The 27,956-nt window shown below is 34.4% G+C and overlaps 1 protein-coding gene across 2 annotated transcripts in view; it reads right to left on the bottom strand.

Moving 5' to 3' along the window:
- The window catches only part of ATP6V1H (ATPase H+ transporting V1 subunit H), a 151,630-nt gene that overhangs the window by 104,686 nt on the left and 18,988 nt on the right, over nucleotides 1–27,956 (bottom strand). The window contains exons 7-9 of one of the 2 annotated variants that reach the window (XM_019729824.2): nucleotides 24,956–25,009; nucleotides 12,502–12,599; nucleotides 6,264–6,456 (exon numbers count right to left, since the gene is read on the bottom strand). In XM_019729824.2, coding sequence (XP_019585383.1) covers nucleotides 6,264–6,456; nucleotides 12,502–12,599; nucleotides 24,956–25,009 — 345 coding nt within the window. The remainder of the gene's footprint in view (nucleotides 1–6,263; nucleotides 6,457–12,501; nucleotides 12,600–24,955; nucleotides 25,010–27,956) is intronic. The other variant, XM_019729826.2, reaches the window with a different exon arrangement.

Raw genomic sequence — 27,956 nt, 5'->3', positions numbered from 1 at the left:
TGTCAATAGTCACCCTAAATGTATGTGGACTGAACTCACAAATAAAAACACATACAGCAGCAGTTCAGATGAAAAACTTAAATCCAACCATACGCTGCCTCCAAGAGACACATCTCAGCTACAAGGACAAATATAGATTCAAAGAGGAAGGGTGGAAATTGACACTCCAAGCAAATGGTATCCAGAGAAAATCCAGTGTACTCATACTCATCTCAAACAAAACAGATTGCAGGATTAAAAAGGTAACAAGAGACAAAGATGGACATTTCATAATGATAAAGGGGACTATATAACAAGAAGACATAACAGTCATCAATATTTATGCCCCCAATCAGGGAGTAGCAAAATGTACAAAGCAACTACTACCAGAAATAAAAGCAGACGTTGACCAAAGCTCAATTATAGTAGGAGACCTAAATAAATCATTGATAGTTATGGATAGATCATCCTAACAGAAAATAAAGTAATATCAGCCGTAAATGACACATTTGATGAAATAGACATAAATGACATTTGTAGAGCACTTCATCCTAGAACAGACTATACATTATTTTATACTGTACGTGGAACATTCTCAAGGATAGACCATACATTAGGACATAAAGAGCCTCAGAAAATAGAAAATGTAAGATTGAAAATATACCTGTTTGGTATATTCTCTGATCACAAGGCTTTGAAATTGGATATCAACTGCAAAAAGAAAGCAGGAAAAACCACAAATAACATATTTTAAAAGAATGACAACGTCGAAAAAGAAATAAGAGGAAAGATCAAAAGATACATAGAAACAAATGAGAATGAAAATACATCCTACCAAAGTTATTGAGATGCAGCGATGCAGTAATAAGAGGGAAATTTATATCATTACAGGCCTATCTCAAAAAGGAAGAAAAATCCCAGATAAATGACTTCACATTACACCTTAAAGAACTAGAAAAAAAAAAAAAAAACGAAACCCAAAGTCATCAGAAGGAAGGAAATAATAAAAATCAGAGCATAACTAAATGAAATAGAGAACAAAAAGACATTAGAAAAAATTAATGCAACAAAAGCTGGTTCTTTGAAAAGACTAATAAAATTGACAAACCCTTGGCTAGACTCACTAAGGTAAAAAGAGAAAAGACACAAACAAAATCAGATGAAAGAGGAGACGTTACCAAGAATGCCACCGAAACACAAAGGATCATCCAAGAATACTATGAAGAACTATATGCTGCCAAATACAATAACCAATAGCAATGGACAAGTTCTTAGAAACATATACCCTTCCAAGGATGAATCACGAAGAACTGGAAAATCTAAACAGACTGATCAACAGTAAAGAAATTGAATCAGTCATCCAAAATCTTCCCAAAAGCAAAAGTCCAACAACAGATTGCTTCACTAGTGAATTCTACCAAGCATTCAAAGAGGATCTAAAACCTGTCCTACTCAAACTCTTCCAAAAACTTGAGGAAGAGACAATACTCCCTAACTCATTTTATGAGGCAAACATTACACTGATACAGAAACCTGGTAGGATAACACAAAAAAAGAAAATTACAGACCAATATCTCTGATGAATACAGATGCAAAAATCCTAAACAAAATTCTAGCAAATTGAATGCAACAATGCATTAAAAGATTATACATCACGACCAAGTGGGATTCATCCCAGGGGCACAGGGATGGTTCAACATATACAAATCAATCAATGTGATAAACTGCATAAACAAAATAAAGGACAAAAATCATATGATTATATCAATAGACGCAGAAAAAGCATTTGACAAGATACAACATCCATTTATGATTCACAGACTTAATAAAATGGGTACAGATGGAAAACACCTTAACATAACACAGGCCATAAATGACAAACCCTCAGCTAATATAATGAATCATGAAAAACTGAAGTTCTTTGCTCTATGTTCAGGAACAACACAGGGCTGTCCCCCACACCACTGCTTTTCAACATAGTATTGGAAGTCCTAGCCAGAGCAATGAGACAAGACAAAGAAATAAAACGCATCAGAATTGGGAATGAAGAAGTTACATTGTCACTTTCTGTGGATGACATGATGCTACATATATAGAAAACCCTAAAGAATCCACCAAAAAACTATTAGTAACAATAAACAAACACAGTAAAGTTGCCAGCTATAAAACCAACATATAAAAATCCACTGCATTCCTATATACTAACAATGCAATCTCAGGGAAAAAAATCTTTTTGCAATTGCAACAAAAAGAATAAAATATATAGGAATAAACTTAACCAAGGACGCCTAAAACCTATAAACTGCAAACTATAAGACATTTTTAAAGAAATTGAAGAAGACACAAACAAATGGAAAGACATTCTGTGCTCATGCATTGGAAAAATCAACACAGTTAAAATGACCCAAAGCAATATACAGATTTAATGCAATCCCCATCAAAACACCAATGGCAGTTTTTAAAGAAATAGAACAAAAAATCAACAGATTTGTTTGGAACTACAAAAGACCCTGAATAGCCAAAGCAATCTTAAGAAAAAAGAACAATGCTGGAGGTATCACACTCCCTGACTTCAGCTTATACTACAGAGCAAAATAATCAAACCAGTATGGTATTGGCAGAAAAACAGACACATAGACCTATGGACTAGAACTGAGAACCCAGAAATAAAACCACATAAATATGGACAGATAATTTTGGACAAAGAAGTCAAAAGCATACACTGGAGAAAAGACAGCCTCTTCAATAAATGGTGCTGGGAGACTTGGAAAGCCACGTGCAAAAGAATGAAACTGGACTACTATCTGTCACCATGTACCAAAATTAATTCAAAATGGATCAAAGACTTAAGCATAAGACCTGACACAATAAACTGCATAGAAGAAAACATAGGTACTAAACTTATGGACCTTGGGTTCAAACAGGATTTTATCAATTTGACTTCAAAGGCAAGGGAAGTAAAAGCTAAAATAAATGAATGGGATTATATCAAACTAAAAGCTTCTGCACAGCAAAAGAAACCATCAACAAAATAAAGAGGCAATCAACTGAATGGGAGAAGACTTTTGCAAACAACGTCTCCAATAAGGGGCTATCCAAAATATATAAGGAACTCATGCCACTAAACAACAACAACAACAAAATTTCCAATTAAAAAATGGGTAGAAGACCTGAATAGATATTTCTCCAAAAAGAACATAGACATATGGCCAACAGACATATGAAAAGATGCTCAACATCACTAATCATCAGAGAAATGCAAATAAAACCTACAATAAGTTATAACCTCACCCCAGTCAGAATGGCTATCATCAACAAAACAAATAATAACAAGTGTTGGAGCAGCTGTGGAAAAAAAAGAACCCTCATACACTGTTGGTGGGAATGCAGACTGGTGCAGCCGCTATGGAAGGTTCCTCAAAAATTTAAGAAGAAAATTACCATATGACCCAGCAATCCCTCTCCTGGGTATCTACCCAAAAGATCTGAAAACATTTATCTATAAAGACATACATGCTCCATTGTTCAATGCAGCTTTATTTACAGTGGCCAATACATGGAAACAAACAAAATGTCCTTTGATAGATGATTGGATAAAGAAGATGTGGTAATGGAATACAACTCTGCCATAAGAAAAGATGAAATAGTGCCACTGCGACAACATGGATGGATCTTGAGATTATTATGCTAAGCGAAACAAGTCACACAGAAAAAGTCAAGAACCATGTGATTTCACTGATATATGGGATATAAAACTGAAAGCAACAAAGGAACAAGACAAACAAATAAAGAAACAAAAACTGATAAACATAGACAATAGTTTAGCGGTTGGTTACCAGAGGTTAAGCGGGGTGTGGGGTGGTAGATGAGGGTAAACAGGATCAAATATATGGTGATGGAAGAACTTACTCTGGGTGGTGAACACACAATGTGATATATAGATGGTGTATTACCGAATTGCACACTTGAAACCTATATAACTTTACTAACCATTGTCACCCCAATAGACTTTAATTTAAAAAAAGGAAGATAGCTTTGAAGCCATATCTCCAAGTCTTGGTTTCCCCACTATAAAATGAAAATAATAGCATCTATTGGATTATCATGAAGATTAAATAAGGCAATGCATGAAAATCACCCAGTAAATTATAACATTTATTATTTTCAATATCAAAGACAGGTTAGCATGAAGGTAAAGAGTATGAGTCGTACTGCCTGAATCTATATTCCAGCTCTACTGCTTCCTGTCTGTTTTTGCAAATTACTTTACTCTTGTGGCCTAATGCCCATTGCATGGAGTCCTGGGGAGATTGAATGTGTAATACATTTAAAGCAATTAAAGTAGTGCCTCACACAGAATAAACTGTCAATAAACATTAGTTATTACTATTATTAACTACAAACATCTAGAAAAGATTTCCTACATATCAAATTTTAAAACTTAAAAGGTCACAAATGCTATGAATAAGCAATTTATAGGAAGAATATAAATGACTGATAAAAATACTAAGAGATGCTCAGCTCCACTCTTAACAGAATACAAATTTAAAACAATGATTTCATTTTTCACCTAATTTTTTTAACAATTGAAAGAAAAGTATATTAAATGCAAGTGAAAAAATGGAAAAACATGCATTCTCAATACAGTTGATGAAAATATAAATTTGCATATCTTTGAAAGGTGATTAGATATAACCCACCAATATAATCCATAAATCCATCAAAGTATATTCTTTGACTCAGCAATTCCATCTGTAGTACTATATCCAACTGAAATATTCATCAAAGTGGGCAAACATATGTAAAAGAAACTAGAAGCACTCTACATGCCCAACAATAAGACACTGGTTAAATAAACCACTTCACATCAACATAGTCGGATACAACCATTAAAAAGTACATTGAATTTCTATACATATAAAAATGAAAATATATTCATTACATATATAAGAATAAAGTTATAGGACAGTATTTATCATATGATGCCATTTTTATTTTTAAACACAAAACAAAATCATACACTTATTTATATATTTATCTCTGCGTGCTTAGAAAAATCAAAAAGATGTTACTGACTATATTTGGCAAATGTGATGATTTTATTTAAATGTTTGCAATATATCTGTACTACTTTTTATTTATTTTGTTGGTTATTTAAAGAAAGCATAACAAATAATGGTTAAAAGCATATTCTGAAACTAACTTGGATTTGTATGTCTACCACCTACCAGTAAACTGCCCTCTCTGCCTCAGTATCCAGTTTGTATGATGAGACTAACACTAACACTAATGATACCAATATACTAACAATAACAACAATAATTGCCATATTATATGATATGATACCAATATACTAATAATAACAACAATAATTGCCATATTATATGGCTGTGGTAAGCATTAAATGAGTTAACAAATGGAAAACCTTAGAATGATGCATGGCACGCTGTAAGCACTACAGGAGACAAAGCCACTATTATTACTCTTGTGCAGCAGCCTTAAAGACACTAGGTCAGCCAAGCCATCCCTCAGAAGCCTCCTTAAATTCTAAGGCAACCAACAAAATTATCAACAGACAATTGTTACAGCAAATGCACTGGCTCTGAGTAACCATAATTAACAATATTTTATTCTGTGCTACAATTGCCTGGCCGACAGAAGACCTAGTATTCAGATTCTAGCTCTGCTCCCCTCTTGCCTCAACTCCCTCATCTATTCAAAAGAGAAAGTTGACTTAGATAATTGCCAAAAATTCTAATATCCTAATAGAATAACTTTACTGTTCAAAATAATTATAGATCTTTATAGCTGTCTCAGAAATACTGCTAGTCAATAAATCCAGAATCTAAAATAGAACTCCATACTACACTAAGGGCACCATAAGAGAAAAACCTCAATAACAGTCTGTTGGAAAACTGCAACAAAAAGGGACTTCCTCTATCTGAATGCAATACAATTATATTTCCTTACAAGCATTCTGTAACTCATACATTTCATCCAATTAAATCAGTTCCTCCCACATGCCATCAATACAAATTAGTGATATTTTACTCTATCTTCACCAACGTGCCATAGTTTCATAACTACATAGAGAACAAGCAACTTTTTCCCACCCCCCAAAAGCCCTCAAATATACTCCACAGTGAAAATGCCTCTGTCCCTCCTTCTCTCTCTCTCTCTCTCTCTCTCTCTCTCTCTCTCACACACACACACACACACACACACACACACACACACACACACACATGCATGTGCACCATAAAAAAACACCACAGAACACTTACACGGAATGCTGCCAGGATGATTCTTGTCACTTTCTCTTTGACGGATTCTTGAAGGATATCGGACAGAACAGGAATGATATTATAGCGCCGCAGGTGTTCACACATTTGAGGACTGAATGCCAGGAGCCATATTGAAAAAATCATTTGATACTGGAGTTGAAAGCCACACTTGTTACTCAAAACTCCCATTATGCTGAAAAGGAACACATATTAAGAAAACATTTAATATAACAGTGCAACAAAAAGAAATAATTGATCACTCTTTTTGCACTAATGAAACAAAATTATGTCCTCAGTTTGTTTTCTGCCAGCAATAACAAGCGAACTAGATCCCCACTCATGCAGAGCCATTTGCAGCACAGCTTCACTTAACCCTCTCCAAAGTCACAGGACTAAGGCAAGCAGCAATTGCTGCAGAAAAGCAATGAGAAAGAGAACACAGATTTGCAACACGGCAGTAGGAATGGAAACAAGAATCTGACACATTTAAGGAGCTAAAGTCAACAGGACTTGGTGACACATGGATGACACCCAGTACATCTTGGTGAAGTCAGATGTTATATCAAGATTTTGAGTCTTGACGACCAAGAGGATCATTTACAGCTTTAAAAATATTTAGGAAACTTAGAGAAAAGAGGGCATGCGATTGGAAAAACCCATTATAAGTCCTAATTTAACATAGCCAATCATTGAATTTCAGGGTTAGAACCTCAGAAGCTTCTAGTTCAATCTCCAATTTTACTGATAAGGAAAATGGAAATGAAAGAGATTACACCAAAGAAGAGTGCTAAGGAAATTTCTCTGGGGAATGCCTATAGTCACACAACAAAGGATAGAAACATTTTGAATCGATCCAGTCAGCCCCAACAGCGCAACTAAAGACACTCACAAAAGAGGACTTCCAGGACTGCTTCAGAAAGTAGCAAGAACAATGGGATACGTGTGTTGGAAGCGAAAAGGAGTATTTTGAAGGGGATTAAAGGCAATGTGTCTTTTACTATTATCAATTTTTTTTAATTTAAACTTTTACCGTATTGTTTGATCATACCTCATCTATGGGAACTTACTGCACTTTCAATTTTTCTGTAAAGCTAAAACTGCTCTAAAAAATAAATCTACTACTATAAATTTTAAATTTAATTTTACAATCTATAAGTAGTAGCCCACTGGAAGGTTTATATTTTTGCCATTTCTCCATTTTTGTCATTTGTATAGTTACAAATTTGCTGAATTTTCCTTAATCATCTCATATTTGGCTATTGTGTAAGACTTGCTTTTACTTAATATTGATGTCAATACTTCAACAGGTGTAAAATCATGTAATTTTATTCTGTTAGTACCCTAATACCCAGTTTCCTTTGTTCTCTGATTATTTCAGTTATTAAGGTAAGCCTTTTACCCTTCGCTTTGTGACGTTGTGGCTGAGACATTAAGCCACATATCTACTTTACCAGCTGGCTCTGCCGATAGGAGATGCTAGAGGCTGACTGCAGGATAGAGGAAGAGAGACTTTCTCCTGTTGGCTTCCTGTGATCACTTCTGCAACATTTCGTCACCCTGGCAGCAACCGTTCTTTCCCGTGGCAGCAGCTAAGTTCATTTTCGCAACAGCTCTAGCAGAACAAGCCTCACTGCACACCCTCAGAGACACCAGCACCAGCCCTCTGAGTCCCAACCTATGTGACCCTTCCTCTGAACTCAGAGACATAAGTCCCAGATAAGCAGTACTCCCTAGTCTAATATTCTAATTGCAGCTTCACACAGCCCCTCTTTGAAGCGTGTAAATTTAGTAATTGCAATTTCTTACCTTTGCTACCCAGCTTTAGGAGTATCTGTACTTCCTATCTTTCTGACACTTGAGAATCCTTGTTTGTTTTCAGAAACCTAGTTAACAGTTCTTCACATTAAACTATCTCTGTTAAAGTAAAAAAACTTTAATAACCAGAGGGATTAAGGAGAGCTCAGGACCAATATTCTATTGCAGAAACCAAGACAGAAAGGTTTCAAAGGAAGGAGTGGTCAACGATGAATGCTGCAGAAAAGTTTAAGCTAGTTTAAAATTAGTCTACTACATATATGTGTATACATATATATGTATATAGATATATAGATATATGTGTATATAGATATATATATGATTACTGGAGAAGTCTTCTATATCCAATATCAACCATAAGAAATACTCTAATGAAGCAAAATAAAGCTCCTGTTTACCAGAATAAGGAAGGGATACCCTTAGGTGCAGGAGCCCTAACTCTTAATACAGTGGAGCATAAAGGACATGCTAAGGAGATAATAGTACTTTAACAAATGTATGTTGTACGGTGCAAGGCACGGGGGATATAATGACATAAAGGTTGGAAAAACAGACAATGCCTGTGCTCTCAAGGAAACTGAGTCTAGTGCAGTGGAGGGAAGGATTCAGAGGACGTGGCCCTGGAGCTGAGACCTGAAGAATGAGTGGGCAGGCATGAATTACCAGTTAGGTTTCTGCTAACCCTCTCAAACTGGTGAGTTTGGTGCTACTGTTAAAGTCCCTGAAAAAGTTATTAAATGATGTTGTAGACTCCTAAATGCTACCTTTGTTAGGTATTTAATAATACTTGCCAACAAGACTGTAAATTCCTTAGAGGAAAGGACCATGTGTGTTTCTTTGTGTTCCCGTAATATATAGTACAACATTATACAGAGAGCTCAAAAAATACAAATAATTGTCAAATCCAAGATTAGAAAGAAGGCCAAGGTCCATGAGGCCAAAATAACTATTTAGTGTTCTGTTTTGTCTTTTAATTAAGGTGTTTTGTTGTTTTTTCAATCCAGCCAATGCAGGGAGTAGGGAGGAAAAGCAGCTAGTTTACTAGCTGATTTGTACACTTTTAGCTAGCAGCTGCTCTTCAAACCCATGAGCACCTCGCACCTCATCACGCAATATCACCCAATAATGTAATGTTCTGATGTTTTTAAAAAAACTTAGCTTTCATTTATATGCTTCTTTATACTTTCAAAATATTTCAAATATTGGGGTATAAATGTTCAGAAGTGCTGGATGAATTTGTGGAGGGAATTACTCCAGTAAAAGCCCCCTTTCAGCTCCAGTATTTAAAAAAAAATCAGTGCTAACCTTTAGATCTTCTAGTGAAGTCAACAATACACAAGACAATGCAAAGTATATTTTTGTTCTTATATGGGTATACAAACATTCAGAAATAGTGTTGTGTCATTCATGTAACAGGTTTTTAACCAAAAAAGAAAGAAAATTATATAGATAAAAATATACTGGGGTTTTAAAAACATCAATTCTCTTCAAACAGGCTACACTTGAAGATTGTTTCTCCTCGTATGATTCTCCTTGTGATTTGAGAAATACCAGAAAAAATATATAAGAAAACTTTCAATCCTAACAAAAGATACTGAAAAGTACAAAGTGCACATTTCATTTCTTAAAAAATGAAGATTAAATGATTTTTCTAAATTGCTATACCATCAGCAAGTTAACATATTATACCTTTATTAATGCCTATTCTCACCCTAAATGCTTCTTTATTGATTTGATTATTGCTAATCTTGTTAGTGGTCACTACCCACTAAAATGTGTAGGTTGAACATGAAATATTCTAAATTGTATTTATCCCTGCTCTTGTTGCTAAACTGAATAGTTAATATTGCTTACTGTCCTCCAAAATACTAAGTGCCAGTAATTAGAACAGCAGCATGTGGTTATTCTTGATTTTACAGTTTATTGAACTAAATTTTAGTATTTGAGTTTATTTTTTGAGCAATTATAACTATACTTATAACTACAACTATAACTTTGTATAAATTTGTTTCGTGACTTTTATTCTCTTACCAGTCTTCCAAAGAACAAAAAGAAAATCTACTTTTTGTTTCATAGAATAAAATTCCATTTATTTTGCAATCATCATCCAGGTCTATTTTAAACCTAAGGTATGTTATGGAAACTTTAAGATTTTGTTATATATAATTTAGAGAATTACACTATTTCATCATCCTTGATATTATTTCATCATTATCCATTCATTACTCCCAACTATGCTAAAAACATTTAAAGACTAAACTTATAAGAAAGTTGGAGAATAATGAATCACTTAGGAAGATAATATAATACTGATAAATAGATAAGTAAATAATCATCCTTTTTTATTGTATTGCCCAAAATATTGCACCATTTTTCTAAGAAGGTAAAAAGACTAGAATCACCATCTTTCCAGTCTACCTTTATTAAAATCATCATCCTCTGACTGTTATCCTTAGAAAAGACTGCCTGCAAAGCTGGCCCTTGGCTGGCTGTGGGAACTTGACTGGTAAACAGTTCCCTACACTGATACAAAACTTTTCCTAAATGATAAGGGTGGCTCACTGTACCTAAACTGTTTGCACAAACAACGTTTATGCTAAACATCTGGCCTTACATCTGGAGCCTGGAATTTTGCAGTGTGTTAGGCAGAGGGTGTCTACCTAACAAACCTCAATAAAAACTGTGGGTGTGGAGTGCCTAGTGAGTTTCCTGGGCAGAAACCTTACACAAATGTTGTTGCACTTTCATTGCTGGGGGAAGAGTGTGCTATGCAATCCCCTCATGGAAGGAAGAGTACTAAGAAAGCTTTACATGGATTCCTCCAGACTCAGCCTTATGGTCCAGCTGTGTATCCATACCGTCTCTGTAATAAATCTCAGCCATGAGAACAACTAAATGCTGAGTCCTCTGAGTCCCTCTGTTGAGTCTGCTGACACAGTATGAACACAGCTGAGAATTCAGAACTTTTTATTTCCTTCCTATACTGACAATTACCTGAGGAAGGCATTTTACTATTATTAGATAAATTGGAAGTTGAAAGCAAAGAGACAGACAGCATTCCATTCTATAACAGTGATGATGAAATTGGTCACATAAGTGAAATCTTAAACTGTGATTCTTCAGATGACTATATCTCAAACTAGAGAATTGATGAGTGAACAATATATTTCTAAGGACAAAAAGGTAATATTGTACTCTCACCTAGTTAGCCATTCAACATGAAAAACTTCAAAACAGTATTGCAACAACAACTTGGACAATTCCAATTTGCTAAAAGGACATATCATGGTTTTCTTTCATCTTTTATGATGTTTGTGCACCAAAATTTACTTACTACAAAAAGGTATGCTATGTAAAAATTCTTATTAAAATTTCTAATGGTTGTTTTCTACTATCTCTTTTTTCTTAATTCTATTAATTATTCATAAAATGATTAAATATATATTTTACAAAGGATCTAGATAGCAAATTATGACTATTTTTCCTGACATACTGGGGATTAAATACGTATAAGTAGAAATTTTGCAGATTATTATAAGATTACTAATTTATTGAGTTGATGGTTATAGTGTAGCTTATGACAATTCAAATGTAATTCATAAGAACAGTCATTTGCAGAAGTAACCCACCCTAAGAAATCGCATGCAAATATTGGCTGAGAAGATCTAGGGTATGTGGTCCCTTTGGCAGGTATATTCCTAAACTGGAGCTGGACGCATAAGCCTACCACAGCGTCAGGATCGTTCAGTCAACTCTTCTGCTCTCAAGCCTCCCTCACCAAGCAACCTTCTGTTGATAAACTAGCTTCCTGTATAGATTTTCCAACAGACAAAAAATGTCTTCACTAACTGAAAAGAATATTTGGTTAAAGAGCAGTAAGATCTATCACTATAAATAAATAAATTGGCTTTCTGGTAGTAAAATAATTTTATTTGTTTGTTTTGGGGGTTTATGGGTTCTTTGTTTGTAAAAACACATTGTTAAATCTGAAAAGACAGCTCCTCAAAGCTTCTGGACCTGCAAATGAGGACCCCACAAAGAATGGACTGATTATATAGCTTTACAAAGAATGACTGATATTCACTCTTTTTGGCATAAGACTTTTTATTGTTGATTTTTGCCTGTATTTACCACATTTTTAAAATTGTTTTTCTATTCTGAGTATCTGGAATTTGTTCTACCAAGATTTGGTTTTTAGGAATCCTTAGCCTCTTATAATAGCACAGACCATGCAAGGAAAAGGGGAAACATTCCAACTGGTAGTTATTATTGATTTCTAGAAAAGTTAGCATAATCCACTGTAAACAGAAATGAGAAAATTAAAATACTTCTTTTGGGTGATTAACAGAATTAATTTCTTTGTAAATGTCAAGGAGAGATGCTTTTAAATGTTGTTCTACATTAAAAGTAAATAGGCACTCACCAGTTTACCCCATCTGCTTCTACCCAGGCAAAGCGGTACTCATTGACCCGAAGCATCAGCTGCAGACACCCAGCAACACACTGAACATACTGAGAGCTCTATGCAAGAAGAAGTACAAGTTTTTAAAATTGGTACGTATTTAAAGTCATGAGATTATATATATACGAAAAGACTGGAATTTTTTTTTTTTTTGCTATAATTTCTTATCATCAGAACACCAAAAATCGTAATATTTTTTCAAAAATCAATCCTCATTTTTGCTTTTCTCTCTACCTCTTAGAAATCAAGCTGATGTTCTCTGCCAAATTAAACCTATACAGTTCAAGACTATTTAAACACATATGCATAGTTAGGGAAATGAGGGAACAAAGATATTATGTCTTTGATATGGTTTGATAATTACTTTGCAATGTTTCACTTCCTCTGAATACAGGCACTATATAGAGAATACAGCTCTTCAAAATTATAGAAATATCAAAGAACAACAATAAAATTAAAAAGATAAAAGTGTATGCTTTGAGACAGACCTATATTTGAATGATCTTGGGCAAGTTACTGAACCTTTCCAAATTCAATTTCTTCATCCTTAATGAGGATGACACCCCAAGTACCCTGAAAAGGTGTTGTTAGAATTAAGTAAAGTAATTCATCATACAGCTAGACATTTCCTAGAAATTCAATAAATGGGAAGCTTAAAAAAATAAAAAACATTATACCACATATAAAAAGTGTGACTAAACCCTTAAAAAACACTCTCTATCACTTGTAAAAACTATCAGTTCAAAAGCACTGTCTTAGAAAAGTTGTGGTTAAATCTGAAACTTGAAATAAACAGGAATAATATCCCCAGGAAGCAGCAGACTCCTCCATTTTAGCAAAGCCAGTAGTAACACCTCGCCTGGCTCTTCTCTAAATATTTACCATCAGCCTTATATCTATAAGAAATGGATAAACAAGACTAAATTTCAGACTCTAGCCTTAAAGAACATGCTAATAAAAAAAAATGAAGAAGAAAGGAGAGAATATGGATCTTCTATAAATTCACAAAACCTAATACACACGATGCTAACCTCTGTGTTTTAATTTAAACAACGTTTGTTAAAACTTAATACTTCAAAGAAATTCCAGGCACTCAAATACAAAAACACAATGATATAAGTACATACAGTAGAATAATCAAAAGTTATCAAGAAAAGGTTATCTTAGATTTTACTTAGAAAGTAGTGAACACAGTTGCCCCAAAGCACAATATATCTACTAATAATTTGCCTGAAAACTCAAAACATTAGCGGAAATTAATGACCAAAAACTAGTGAGTTTTCAGCTCTAAAACAATCTTCCATGATGGGGGAAGAAAGTGTATTTTTTCCAATTAAGTCAAGTAGTATTCCCCGTGAAAGAGGAATTCCATTACAGAGACAGACTAAGCAAGGTTTCTATATTTCATCAATAAAAAGGCAACGTAGGGCACTCTCTTCTCTTCCATTTATCAACAATTTTCTCTCAACACAAAAATTTCTTGATTCACTGTAAGTCTTTCTTTTCTGTGTCCATTTACCATATTATTACCATACATGACACATTTCAAATATGGACTCTTTGCTGTTATTTATAGCTTCAAGATTCACATCGTAAGTGAGCATATAAAAGATGCTGGTTCTCAAACTGTACCCTCTCCTATTGTATACTCTGACGTAGTCCAAATATCATTCCAGAAATTACTTTCAAAATACATAGTAAGGGCAACACTGTCAAATGATTGAAGTATTGCCTTCAATTAAAGTAAATTGTATCACTTCTTTGTCTTTCACTTACATTGTCCTATTAGTCTTATGTATAAATTATTCAATATTTCTTAAGAAAATAATCAGCCTTCAATCTAACCCGTCACCATTTCTAATACTACACAATGGTAATTCAATACTGCTGCAGTCAATAGCACAACCATGCAAAGCCATCAAGCAATTCTAGTCTGTTCTGCCATTCCCCAGAGTCACTGTCACATATTCACTACTATCCTATCCTACTCTCTTCCCTCACTCTCAGTAGTAAGAGAAAAAATAGAGACCATTAGTAAGAGATTCACTCAGTTACATTTCATTCCCCAAATTGAACTCCATTTATAGCCATTTTTAACCTCTCTCTCACACGAGAGTCAGCAGACTTTTTCTTGTCCAAGATCCATAGCCTCGTCTATATCTCATTCCTCGCACATAATGCTCCATCAACCAGACCCCTCTCCTATATCTTCAATCTCTGGTTCCCTCTCCTCAGCCTCTAAATATACGCAATCCTTACTCATCTTTAAACTATCCCTGAACCTGTACCAATCTCTGTGTCTTTCTTCCTCCCAATACATGAAGGTTTCTTGAAAGAATTATCACCAAAATTTTACCTCCCTTATGTCTCATCACCCCACTTAACATGGCAAATGCTAGGATCATCAGTGACCTTAAATTACCAGTTCCAACAATCACTTTCATCTGAGAATTTGATCTATCTCCAACTACTAACTGGAAAGCTCTTTCCCCATTCTCCTCTCCATTTGAATTGACTCACCTGCTGCAAGTCTTAGATCAAATATTAACTCCTCCACCATGAAAATGCAGTAGTATAGCATAACGGTTAAGAAAAAAGCCTGTAGAACCAGCCGGCAACACTCAGCCACTTGCAAGCTATGTAAGCTTGAATGAGCTTTCTACCTATAAAATGGGGATAACAGGGCAAATGCCCTGGGGTGTGGGGATAATTTCATTAGTTAATGTATGAAAGAGTTTTCAATGGTACCTGTCATATAATATTCAACACGTTTGCTGCTGTATCTACTATTGTATTCTGATTTTTCCAGATAGAATTAATCACTTTCGTAGTGCCACATATAAATCTGTTTTCTCTCTCTCTCTCTCTCTCTCTCTCTCTCTCTCTCTCTCTGCCCCATTAAGCCAAAAAGCAATAGAGGAGTCTTTTTTAAGTTCATTATTTAAGCACAGTCCCTGGTAAAAAACCAGCACTTTAAAAATGCTTGTTTTGCTAAATGAATAATTAAAAATTCATTGCATTTGATCATATTTTTTTCTACTTTGCAATTTGGCTATAGAAGGAAAAAAGTAAACCTAAAATTTTTAAATATATTTTCTCCAAGTGAAGTTATTTTTGTATTGTGCCTAGCAAGATAGTTTATATATATATATATATATATATATATATATATATATATATATATATATATCACCAAATTCCATATTATCATTACCCTTAAAGTTGATTTCCAGGACAGTAAAATATAAATATACTATTATCCTTCATATTGTTCAATGCAAACACTAACCTTGATCTTTTCTTACTGTACATATTTTTCTTTTTGCTAGAATTTCCTATTCTATTCACACACATTACAACGTTTGAAAAAGTATTCTTTGAGATAGGTGTAATTGCTAATAGAAAATCCAGAAATCTTACAAGATTTCAAAGACAAACTGAACAAGAACTGAAAGGCAGAGAAATAATCTATCTTATAGGACAATATCAAGAACCATCAAAATGATGAGGTAGTATTTGATATGATCAAATACTGCTCCTTCCAAACAGAAATATGGCAAGAAACAATAAGGAATCACATTTCTGTGCCTTCGCTTAGAACCTCTCCTTTCCTAGGTGGCCTCTCCCTGAGCCTCCTATGCTCAGAACTCCCAAGGAGGGTACCTATATGATCAGCTTTGAGTATCAGTATAGTTATAAACCAGAGGTATGACTTGACAAGTTGTATGGAACCTTATTAATGTTTGTGTACATGATTTTTATTGACCTGAATTTTACATGAGATGCTTTGTACATAGTTATCATAAAATATCCAATAAGTATAGAACTGCATAAAATAAAATGTCAGTCTTATCATCCCTCACTCCTAAGATATAACCACTATTCTGTGTAACACTGCAGAAATTTTCTGTGCATTACATGTACGTCTTTTTTAAAAAATACAAATATGATTATACTCCTTGTATACTCTCAAAGGACCTGTGCAAGCATTGCCACATTGTACTAAAATAATCGAAGTGTGTAATAACTTGTCTAATGCTTTTCTCCCCAGGACACAAGGCAGCCCTATGAAGGCAGGAGTCACGCCAATCTTTTTCAGTTAGGCTTTCAGCACCATGCACTGGACCTAGTAGGCACTCAATAAATATTTCTGGAATGAACAAAAAAAATACAAACTTCATTTCTTACACTAATTTCAAATGAATGGGGCTTTAATAGATATGGTTCAACAATTAAAAGTTTAATTAAAATTTTTATACTGATAATATTCAATACTGAAAAATATATATAACATAACATTATTATCCTATTTCTTTTTGGAGCCAAAAGTAAATCTGTTTGATAATTATGGATTGTACATAACCAACTAGTATTTGTTTTTTATTTAAGTCATCTCAATTTGAGAACTAATGTAAGCTGCTAATCAGTTTTGGCTACACCTTATGTCATCCTACTTTACTAGAAAATATTTATGGTAAAAGAGCTCTGTTAGCCAGATTTAGTTTCCATTTAAATTACTAAAGTAATTCATTTATCCAATGACAAAAAAGCTACCTGTATTTAGACTGACTGAACAAAAATGTATACATACAAAAAAGATGTTTTAGATACTCATTATATTGTTTCCCAAATACTATTTGCTTGAATGTCATTCAACCATAGTTCTTTGATGTAAACTTTTTCTGTTTTTTCAATAGTCAAAATGGATCTTTGAACTTTCACAACTAACCAAAAACGTGTCAAAAAAGAAAAAAAGAACTTCATTTTAAGACAACTTATTAACACGTATGTAATATTTTTCAGAGTACTTTCAATTAAAAAATTAAAATTTTAAATAAAAGGGAAATACTATACCAGTTTTTTGTTTGTTTTTAGATAAGTAACCCAAAGCTTCCAAAGGTGATACAACTTTGTTAAAATTAAAATAGTGAATTAAATCTTGGATCAGCATTAGGAGTCCACTCTCTTCATGTTTGAGCTAGATCTCTTTGTGCTGCGCCAGACTGTGAACTGGCCACAAGAGGCACTCTCACTGCAGCAAACCTCAATGGCAGAGAAAAACTATTTTTACTTTCAATACCTTTAAGAGAGTATCATTTGGATAAATTCTCCAATGTTGCTGAAAATGCAAACTCTCCTACAGTATGATAGAATCATCATCATAGGGAATGCAGCAACTGACAGCCTTTACCTTCCTGATGAATATGGTCTCAGAGACCCATATTCTGCAGAATTACAAAGTAGTTCAAGAATTGAAAGATTACAAAGTAGGAAACAAAAGATAAACATAAAAACTTCAGTGAAATTGTACCAAAACAAAACTAATGTTATAAAAATGTTTACAAATAAATTTTCAATATCCGTCTCCATAATGCTGGGACTTAAGTACAAACTAAATGAGAAAGAGTAAAGATAATATTTATATAAATTTTGGAATCATGGTCACTTGGAAACAACCAGTCTGTACAGCAGTAAAAAGCATCTGACCCACAGAGAGTGAAAATGCACAGTACAGGGGTATATCAGTGAAAAACCAAGTTGAACTTTTCCAACATTTAATTGACTAAAATAAACTCCAGAGGCCAGTTTCACATGAAATGGAGGACTGCTAATTAACAGTCCCAAAAGTATTTAATGTTTCATGATTATTAAAGGAATCTTTTCTTGTAGAACTAAAAAGTGAGTGTGCACGCATGTATGTGTGATTTTTGCCCCTATCATTCACCTTAAAAAATAACGATAATATCAAGTGTCAGTAGGCAATTGAAACAACTGGAATTCTCATACTTTGTTCATGGATACAGAAATTGGTTTAGAAAACTGACTGGCAATATATACAAAATTTACATATAACCTAGCGATTCTATTCTAGAATTAAGTGCTCCAGACCTGTAAGTGATTACATCTACCAAAAGACATGTACAAGAATGTGTATAGCAAGAAGATTCACAATAGCCAAAAATTAGAAGTAACCCAAATAACCATCAATAAGAGAATTACTATATAGCAATAAAAAGAATGAATATTCATTTATGAGATTACTACATAGCAATAAAAAGAATGAATTACTGCTAAATGCAACATGAATGAATCGCATTGATACAATACTGAGCAAGAGAATTCAGACACAAAGGAGTTCATATTATTAGGTTGAGGCACAAGTAATTGCAGTTTTTGCAATTATTTTTAACCTTTTAAACCGCAATTACTTTTGCACCAACCTAATATATATGATTCCACTTATATGGAATTCAAGATCAGGCAAAACTAACCTATAGTAATAGATATCATAATAACAATAACCTCTGTGGAAGTTGAGGTAAAGGAAAGTATTGAGTAGGAGGACACATAACATAATTTCATTCAGCTGACATTTAAAATATGTGCATTTTACTTTATATAAATTATGACATAAAAAAAGAAAGACTGAAAAAAGGAAGAGAGGAGAAAAAGGAAGAGGTTTTGCTAATCAGAAGTTTTGCCCAATTATCTCTGGCAACTCATTTAAACTCTTCAAAATTGTTTTCTCATCAATAAAGAAAAATAATACCAGCCCTACCAAATTAAAAAAAAAAAAAAACAAAAACGCTGCTACTCAAATTTGAACTCAAATCAGTTTCTATTAAGCATGAAACAATTCTAAAGTATACTATTTTACTACCATTTCATATTCAGGAACTAAAATACATATATAAGCCCAAGAATTCACTGGAAGTTGGCTTATTAAAAACGATTAAGAATCTTTACCCTAGCATCAATCAGGAAGACTCCAAGTCTGTTAGCAAAAACTTTCCTGCCATGTGTGTTCCACTCTTCCTCAACTATCTGTAAATCACCCATTGTCAATTCTGAAATCTAATATCACTTCCCCCCTTTTCTCCTTTATCCAAAAATATTTTGTACACCCAATGTTGCCTCACGGTCTTTGGAATTTTCATTCTTATGTGAATTCCCCATGTGCATGTACTAAACATTTGATTTCTTCCTGTCTCTGTTAATTTGATTATTAGCCCAGCTAGAAGAACTTAGAAGGTGGGAGGGAAACCATTATTTTTTTTTTTAGTCCCCATAACTTCAAGTCATATTGACCTCATGTGAGGGCAGGAAAAAAATTGAATTACAATTCTCTCTGTTTTTGGCATTATGAAGTGGGAGATCCAAATTTTGTTCTAATCCTATTTGCCTTATAGTTACTAAAAAGGACATTTCTCCCAGAGTCTTACATTAGATTTGTTGTCATTTCTAGTTCCTAGGTTTCAGGGTTTAAAATTTTTCTTCCTATTATTGCCATTTTAGGTGAACTTAATGTTTATTGTTTTCATTGTTCTTGTTATATAAAAAAATATAGGCTCACGGTAGAAACTTTGGGAATGAAATAAATGAAAGGTAACTAAGAATCGCCTCTAATCCTATCACCAATACTTACAATTCTTAACATTTTTAAAACATCTCTTTTTCCATAAACATGCATTAAGACTGGGAGAAAATATTTGCAAAAGTCACATCTGAGACTGTTATACAAAATATGCAAAGAACTTTTAAAACTCAAAAATGAGAAAACAACCTGATTATAAAATGGGCAAAAGGCATAAACAGACACCTCACCAAAGAAGATATACAGATGGAAAATAAACATATGAAAAGATACTCAACATCACATATCATTAGGAAATTGTGAATTAAAACAACAGTGAGAAACCACTGCACACCTATTAAAATGGCCAAAATCTAAAACACCATCAATAATGAACACTGTCAAGAATGTGGAGTAATAAGAACTTTCATGCATCCTGGTGTGAAAGGATTTCAATCTAAAATGGATCAGAACAAGGCCTTTGAGCTGCGGCCCTTGAGCCGCTTCTCTTTGTGCTCGGGCCCACTCCCAATTCTTTGGAGTGTACTATCTCTTCTAATAAACTTCTTTTTCACCACTTTAAAAAAAGTAAATAGACAAATAAATAAAATGGATAGAACAACATGAAATGGAGACTGTCGCACTGCCCTCAGAAGAATAGAACTAGGAACCAAGAAACTGATTTCTATTAAATGCCTGATTTATAAGAGACCGAGACTTATCGCTTAACTAATGAACATCACCCCAAATCTCTCCCCATCCTCAAGACGATGAAATTACTGTTTAGACTCTAGCTGTACTCCCCCGGCTTTGTACTCCTTGCCTATAAATATAACCGGCCCCAAGCCCTCAGTGGATTTGCTTGCTACAGCATGCATTTGCCGAGTTTCAATTCATCTGCTGTTACTGAATAAACTCAATTTCCGGTAAAGTGAAAGAAAAAAAAGATCCTCTAGTCAATACTCATAAAATACCTAGATTAAATTAACACCTAAATTAACTTAAGTAATTAAGTCTGAGATTTGTCTTACGAAAAAGGAATTTCACTACTAATTTACAAATTTATAAATCTCCTTCAAGTATTGCTTTCAATCTAATTTGCCTAGTCATGTAATCAATTACATGACTACTGGGATTCTATATTATGAGGAAAAATTACTGTGGACTTAAGAAAATATGATTTAATTTATAAATTATTGCTTTGTATACAACTTTGAAGAACACATCTCATGTACAATATTAAGTTACTTCATGATTGTTGGTGCTATACTTTGGAAATGATATGTAAAAAAAGTCTTGTACTGAAATTTGTTACCATTTGATTTTCTTTAGCATTGCCAGAATGTACCTCCAGGTAATCCTTCCAAAAATCTGATCACAAAAACAAAATTCGGAGGTTCTTATTTTTCCTCCTTTTCTTAACACTCATTCTGTGCATCTATCTTAATGATCCCCAACATTTAAAATGTATTCATTTTGTGATAAGAAGATAAAAGGCGGTGGAACAATGACAATCATCCAAGAATTGCTCTAAATAACAATGCTCATGAACTTGCGCAAAGACATATAATTGATAGTGAATGACTTGGAGTCCTCACAGACTACAACTCACCAGCTACAGTAGACAATTATCAGCCCTGAAAGATGTGAACTACTGATGCAGCCCACTCATGTCAGCTACTTGTGCAGCACTTTTGATGTACTTATCAATAAAGTAATAAATACCTAAATTACTAAAGTACTCTACCCCTTCTTCAAGACTAAGAAGTGTCACATCAGCACAGCATTAAAGCAAAAACAAAAGCCAAAGAAGTAAAACGAACCTCCTATCTACAAGGATATTAGAACTACCACAGAAGCAATTTAAGGAATTTGGCCAAAAGCCAAAAAAGTTAAGTTTCTAAAATGTTGTTATTATGTGCTAACACATGAATGCATCTTGAAAACACTATGCTAAGTGAAAGATGCCAGTCACAGACAATCACATCCTATATAATTCATTCATGAAATGGCCAGAAGAGGCAAATCCAGAAACAGAAAGTAGAGTAGTAGTTGCCAAAGGCTGGGAGCAGAAAGCAAGAATGGGGAATGTGTACAGATAGGGTTTCCTTTTTGAAGTGTTGAAAATGTTATAAAATTAGATTGTGGTAATGGTTGTACAAGTCTGTAAATATACTAAAACCTACTGAACTGTAAATAGATATATTTTACGGTTGTGAAATATATTTCGATAAAACTGTAAAAAAAAATTCAATACAACTGAAAATTTACTTACTCACTCATACTTGCCACATTTCCGAGTGCTCAATAGCTATGTGTGGTTAGTGGCTACCATAACGGACAGTGCAGATATACAGAACATTTCCATCATCATGGAAAGTTCTACTGGACAGAACTGCTCCAGAACAGTAAAAGACAACATAAAATAAGCAATAGAAGAGCCTGGCAATTTAATCAAGTTACTTTACTACCAGTAAAACAATATTCATCTAGCAATAACTGATGTTAGACTAGGTCTACAATAAAAATAGCCAGAGAACAGACACCGGTCAAATGCAGGAGCTAGGAGTCACCCTGTGCCCCTACACACATGTATAAATGAAGCTGTGCAAAGGAAAAAGAAAACAAACAAACAAACAAAAATTTCCCAGATTCTTTATAAATCCTCCAAATTTGTGAGAGATCACAGTATTCCTCTTTTTGTCAGGGCATCAGCACAACAATCAACTTTCAAGACGGTGTGGCTTCCGATCGATCCTTCGCATACAAGAACCAGTAAAGAACTGAACACAGTTTAAGGTAAGTACATATGATTTGATGTCATTTATTATTTTCACACTTAGGCAAAGACAATTAATGCATTTTAAGGAAATTCCATTCATGTAATGTCATTTAAATAAAACCTTTGTAATTATGATGATGCTTCCACGGCCATTTTAAAACTTAAGACTGTTGTTGGGTTATGTTTATTTTGCATTTTGCAGTGTAAAACTTTTTGTGTTTTATACTGACATCAAGTGGCAATATTGTGTAAGGCACTTTGCCAAACTGCTTTTGCATGCTCTCTGAAAACCTAAAGGAATTTTAAGATAGAATGTCAGTATTTTCAAAAGTCTGAGTAGGTTATGAGTTTTGAATGCCTAACGATCCAACTCCAGCACAGTTGCCGCAAAAGTAATTCTCTCAGTAAGTAATTCTTTAGTGGTTTTGCCACTCATTAGCTGAATGACCTTGAGCAAACTGGTGTGCTTGTTAGTGCAGCCCCACTGTTCATAACCATAAAACATAGCTTATAGTAAGAACTATGTCAAAGAGGGAGTGTGAATATTCTGGAGATGTGAATGTAAAATGAGTAAAACAGTGCCAGGCACATAGTGAAAGCTCAATTAAGTATTAGCTACCATTCAGATTCCCCTATTAAAATACAACTAGCTATCAAAGGAACGCTAACACCCTCAACTTACTGAAGTTGATCGCCATTTGAAAAAGTAAGAACCTTCAGTAAGAGTCAGAGAGCATTTTCAGATTTGAAGGGCACTAAAGGAAAAAGTGGAAAATCAAAGGCAATCTTTTCCTTACTTACAATCACCCCTGATGCTAATTTCTTTTGGGATGTATGTGTATGAGTCTACTAGATAAACCACTTTGACTAATGTACTGCCAATTCAATTAATCAGTTTTCTTTTTCCAATACAATGGACAGAAAAGAGCAAAATAAGAATGTCATGTCACCAGAGCGTGTACCTCATTATCTAAGCTTTGATAACTTACAAACATTTTAACAACCAGTCAAATTAATTTATAAGACATATGATCTAAAACACCTTTTGAAAAATTTACCAATAAGTCTAATACACTAGTTAAACAATTTTTCAAACTGGTGAAAATCATATAAAACAAAGATTCCCAATTTAATTATCTGCTTATGTCTGAATATCTAGACTTCGAACTCACTACCTCCGTCCCCGTCCCCATCCCCCCCCCCCCCCAAGATTGCTCACCTAGTTGCTCTGATTCCATTTCAGAAGGCTAATGGCCATATTCTGGCCTAAAACACTGTATGTCAAATCCTTCAACCCATGCCCCAAAAGAAGCCCCTCTCTTGGCTTTGAAAATGGGTTCTGCTGCCATCTATAGTATCAGACTGACAACACATAGAGGTACATTTCATGCAGAATAAGGAAGTATTGGTAATTAATATGGACATTAAATGGTTTCTACAGAGTTTCATCTAGGTCTAATATAAGCAGGTTGTAGACCCTATCTAAAGATGTTTTCCAGTTTCCCAGAGATATTCCCAACAAATGAAGTTAGATGCACCTCACCTACATTTCTAACTCCCCCCCCTTTCTCTCAACTGACTCCAATCATGCCAGCCCTTACTTGTCCAAACTTATTAGCAGTTTTTGAGCTATTCTGAGTACCTCAATAAAGTTAAACTATTCCCAAATAGGGAAAATAACTCTAACCAAGAAAGGAACTTGGGGACACATGATAAGTTTTAACCTTTAAGCTTTTGGCTCGACAAAAAAAATGTACGGAGAGAATGGCCAAAAAAAGTGTGTGGGGGCTGTTCTGGCCACCATGTAGCCCCACATAAAGCCTTGAGCAACACAGTACAAGTTAACAAGTTTTAGTGCCATCAGATAATTGAACTGTTTTTCAAATGCTTGATGAAGTGACAACATGTCTATTAGACAGATATTAGCTTATCAGACAAATGAAGCTTGAAGAGAGAAACTTTATAATTATTCGCTCCAGTTGTATATCTGAATTTACACTCTTGCTTTGACTCTCATGTCTGGGACAAAGTGGCCTGAAAAGAAGAGCAACAGAGAAACTCAAGTCTCATGTCTACCCTAAAAAAGGTGATCACTATAGACCATAAATGTTTAGATATAGTTTTCACAATACCATTAACCTAACGGGAGGTGGGCTCAAATACATGGATTTACATTTGGGGAACTAGTAACCATCTTCAAATTTTTAAAGGTCTCTGACTCAAAATAACTTATATTCAGGGTGTTAGGAGGCCAGTGAATTAAGAAGGAATGTACTTACATCACTTGAAGAGACTGTTCCTGTTTCAGCAGGGACACCGCTACCACGCAGTTTCTATTATGAAATAAATAACTTATTACTTAGTTTTGTTTTTAATTTTATCCTAATGTATCAGTGTATGAAAGGGACCTAAGCAAATTTTATAATTGTTTTCCTAATCCTACTTAACGGAGTATCATCTAATAAAAAGCATGGGTGATATGAAATATTCTAAACATCATTACATTCTTCCAGATAATGTCTTAATAAATTATTAAAGATGGAACAATAATAAACCAAACACTAAGCTCTAGCTAGATTTCATAAGTGAAGCTGGTGTAAATTTCTAAGTCTCAGAATTTACTATCTGAATTACTTTTCCAATAAGACAACTATCTTAAGCTGAACTATCTGTACCATATTCTGTGGTAAAGCTTTCGAAATAGGTGCCTGATGATGGGTAGATACTACACAAAACTTAACATGTGATTATCCACAGCAATGCTAACAAGTTATAATGAAAATCAAAATCTCACGTTATAGAAAAATGAACAAAGAAATTTGAAGGTAGAAAGCCAAATGCTGAATATGCAAGAAAAAAGCGATAGTGAATTTCTGAAAAGAAATTTTTTTATTTTGTTTTATTCAGTAACTATTATCTAAGTGTCAGGCATGAACCCCCATAACCCAAGTATAATGCTTAAACTACCAAAAAAGGCTCTTAAATGACTGCAAGCCAAAGAACAAAATATCTAAACTTGCAACTAATTTGGATTTTTGAAAGTTTATTTCTATTAGAATCAGAAGTTATGATCCTTTTTATGAGGAGAAAACATGACATAGAAAAAGAGACATTCCAGATACAGTGTTATCATGTGACATTTAAGCAAAGTATCAAATAAAATCCCAAATAATCCTATGTTTCACTCTTTAGAGAAGAAGTTGGTAATCTGATCCTGATAAAAGGCTATGGAAGAAGTGTCTGCCCACAGCAAGAGAAAAAGTGCAATCCAGAGCCCAGCAGAAGCAGTGACTAGACTCTGAGAAGCAAAACCAAACAGGGCCGGGCCATCTTGAAGAATCACCCTCCAGAAGGGCTCGCAAAGCAGAAATCCCGTATCATTATCAAACAAAGCCAAAGACTCAGTGATAAAAAAGAGTGCGCTAGAAAGATATAGAAGAGGTCTTCAAGAGTAATTATTTAATGCCAACAAGCTCAACTCTAATGAAAACTGTTCTAGACACTGAAATATTTGCTTCCACTACTGACGATAGAAATATTTCCCCCAATTGCTCGACAAGGTTACAATCATAGACAGTCATTCCAAAAGTGACAAAATGTCTGTGAGACACAATATAAATGTTACTCCTATGAGGAATAGTCTAAGATGAAACAACCCAAAATGTTTGTGGCAAACTACAAGTATACATTCTTTCCTACCAATTTTCATTTTATGAATCTAGCTATAATAGAGCCTCATTACTACACTACCATAAAGCTAAAGTAACAGTAAGCAGAATGAAGTTTGCTCAAAGGAAGAATTAATTTCAAAATAGAAAAAAAGGGGGGCAGTGGTGTTACTTATTTAACGATGATCCCAAGTGATATATACTTAGAAATTTAAAATCTCATCCTCAAAAGATGAGATTTTCATGTTCTAAATAACTTGTTTTTGAAACACCTCACAAACACCAAAATCTGCAAACTTGTGGCTCTTGTAAAAACACTTTTAAAAACTAAGCCAAAAAGTGTTAAAATTTATGATATTGACATTAAAAATACTTAATTTTGTTCAAAACACTCCAAAATATCCTTATCCAAATACAAAAAGCAATTAGGCTCCCCCCAAAAAAGACAGGCAATGATAAGACAAAAAATAAATCTAAGCAAATGCCATGGTGTCTTAATTTCTTATGCTTCAAATTAAAATCTATTAAAATAATAAAATCTCTAAATCTAAATGACAACTTTCCAAAAATGTATTTCAAATAGACATATATTTGTAATCTAACACTGATAACACAGTAACCACCAATATTACTTCCCCAGTCCCATTCCTCCATGTCACCCATCCCCATACCAAAATCTCATTCTCTTCTACCTTTTCTTCCCCAAAATATTCCTTCCCCCACACCCCCACCATCATTTCACCCTTTTCTGATGATCATTCCCAGCATGTCTCCCATTTACCACCTAATACTTAGGCACTGAAAGACTAAAAGAAAGAAATACTCCGCTGAGCCCTCACAACTGTCCTGTCTTTTGCCCTGTTCTAGGGAACCATGAAGACAAAAACAGAAAACTTGCCATTTTCCCAGCCATTAAACCAGAAAGCTATCTTCCTCCATGGGGAACTAGAGCTAGAGAGACCTGAAATCAACAAGATGACCAATAAGCAGGCTTCATATTTAACCTTAGGCCTAACTGTTCAATCCCGCAGTGATACAGTGAAATCCTGAGGAGTCACTGGGCGAGACAGTTATGTCACTCTGGACCGAGTAGCTCCAGGCTTACCCAGGGGCACCTAGAAGCCTGGTACTAACTCTTGGCCAAGACTAGGGCAAGTGGATTGACTAATGATCTATAATGTGCTAGTTGTAGTTTGGAACGCCCCTGGTGGCACCCAAAGCCAGTTTGTTTATTGGTGTAACTGGTTAGACAGTTTAGCCTGGTTGTGTGACCAAAAGGGCATGAAAAGATCACACTAGAAACTTTTGGGGAGCTCTCTCCAAACCAACATTCCTTACACAAATCTTAGTGGTTCCCAAGGCAGACGTGGGAGCTGCACCTGGAGGTCTCTCTGCCCCACTCTCCCCCACTGTACAGTTTCTTTTCCTTTCCTATTAGCCTGACATGAGTATGCTCTTTGGAGTTGTAAGAATCCTTTCAATCTCTGATCTGCGTGATCTCAGCAGCCACCTGAAGGAAGGTACTCCCTGTCCACTGAAAAGCATGAATGGAAAATCCCAAGTGGCAGAAAGGACAGAAACACTTCAGTTGAAGCCAGTCAAAGAAAGAAAA

Source organism: Rhinolophus sinicus, linkage group LG14, assembly GCF_036562045.2.
Source record: "Rhinolophus sinicus isolate RSC01 linkage group LG14, ASM3656204v1, whole genome shotgun sequence".
In the NCBI taxonomy this organism is placed as follows: Eukaryota; Metazoa; Chordata; class Mammalia; order Chiroptera; family Rhinolophidae; genus Rhinolophus; species Rhinolophus sinicus.
Note: the sequence above shows the minus strand (reverse complement) of the source record. Positions and strands in the feature narration are given on the sequence as shown.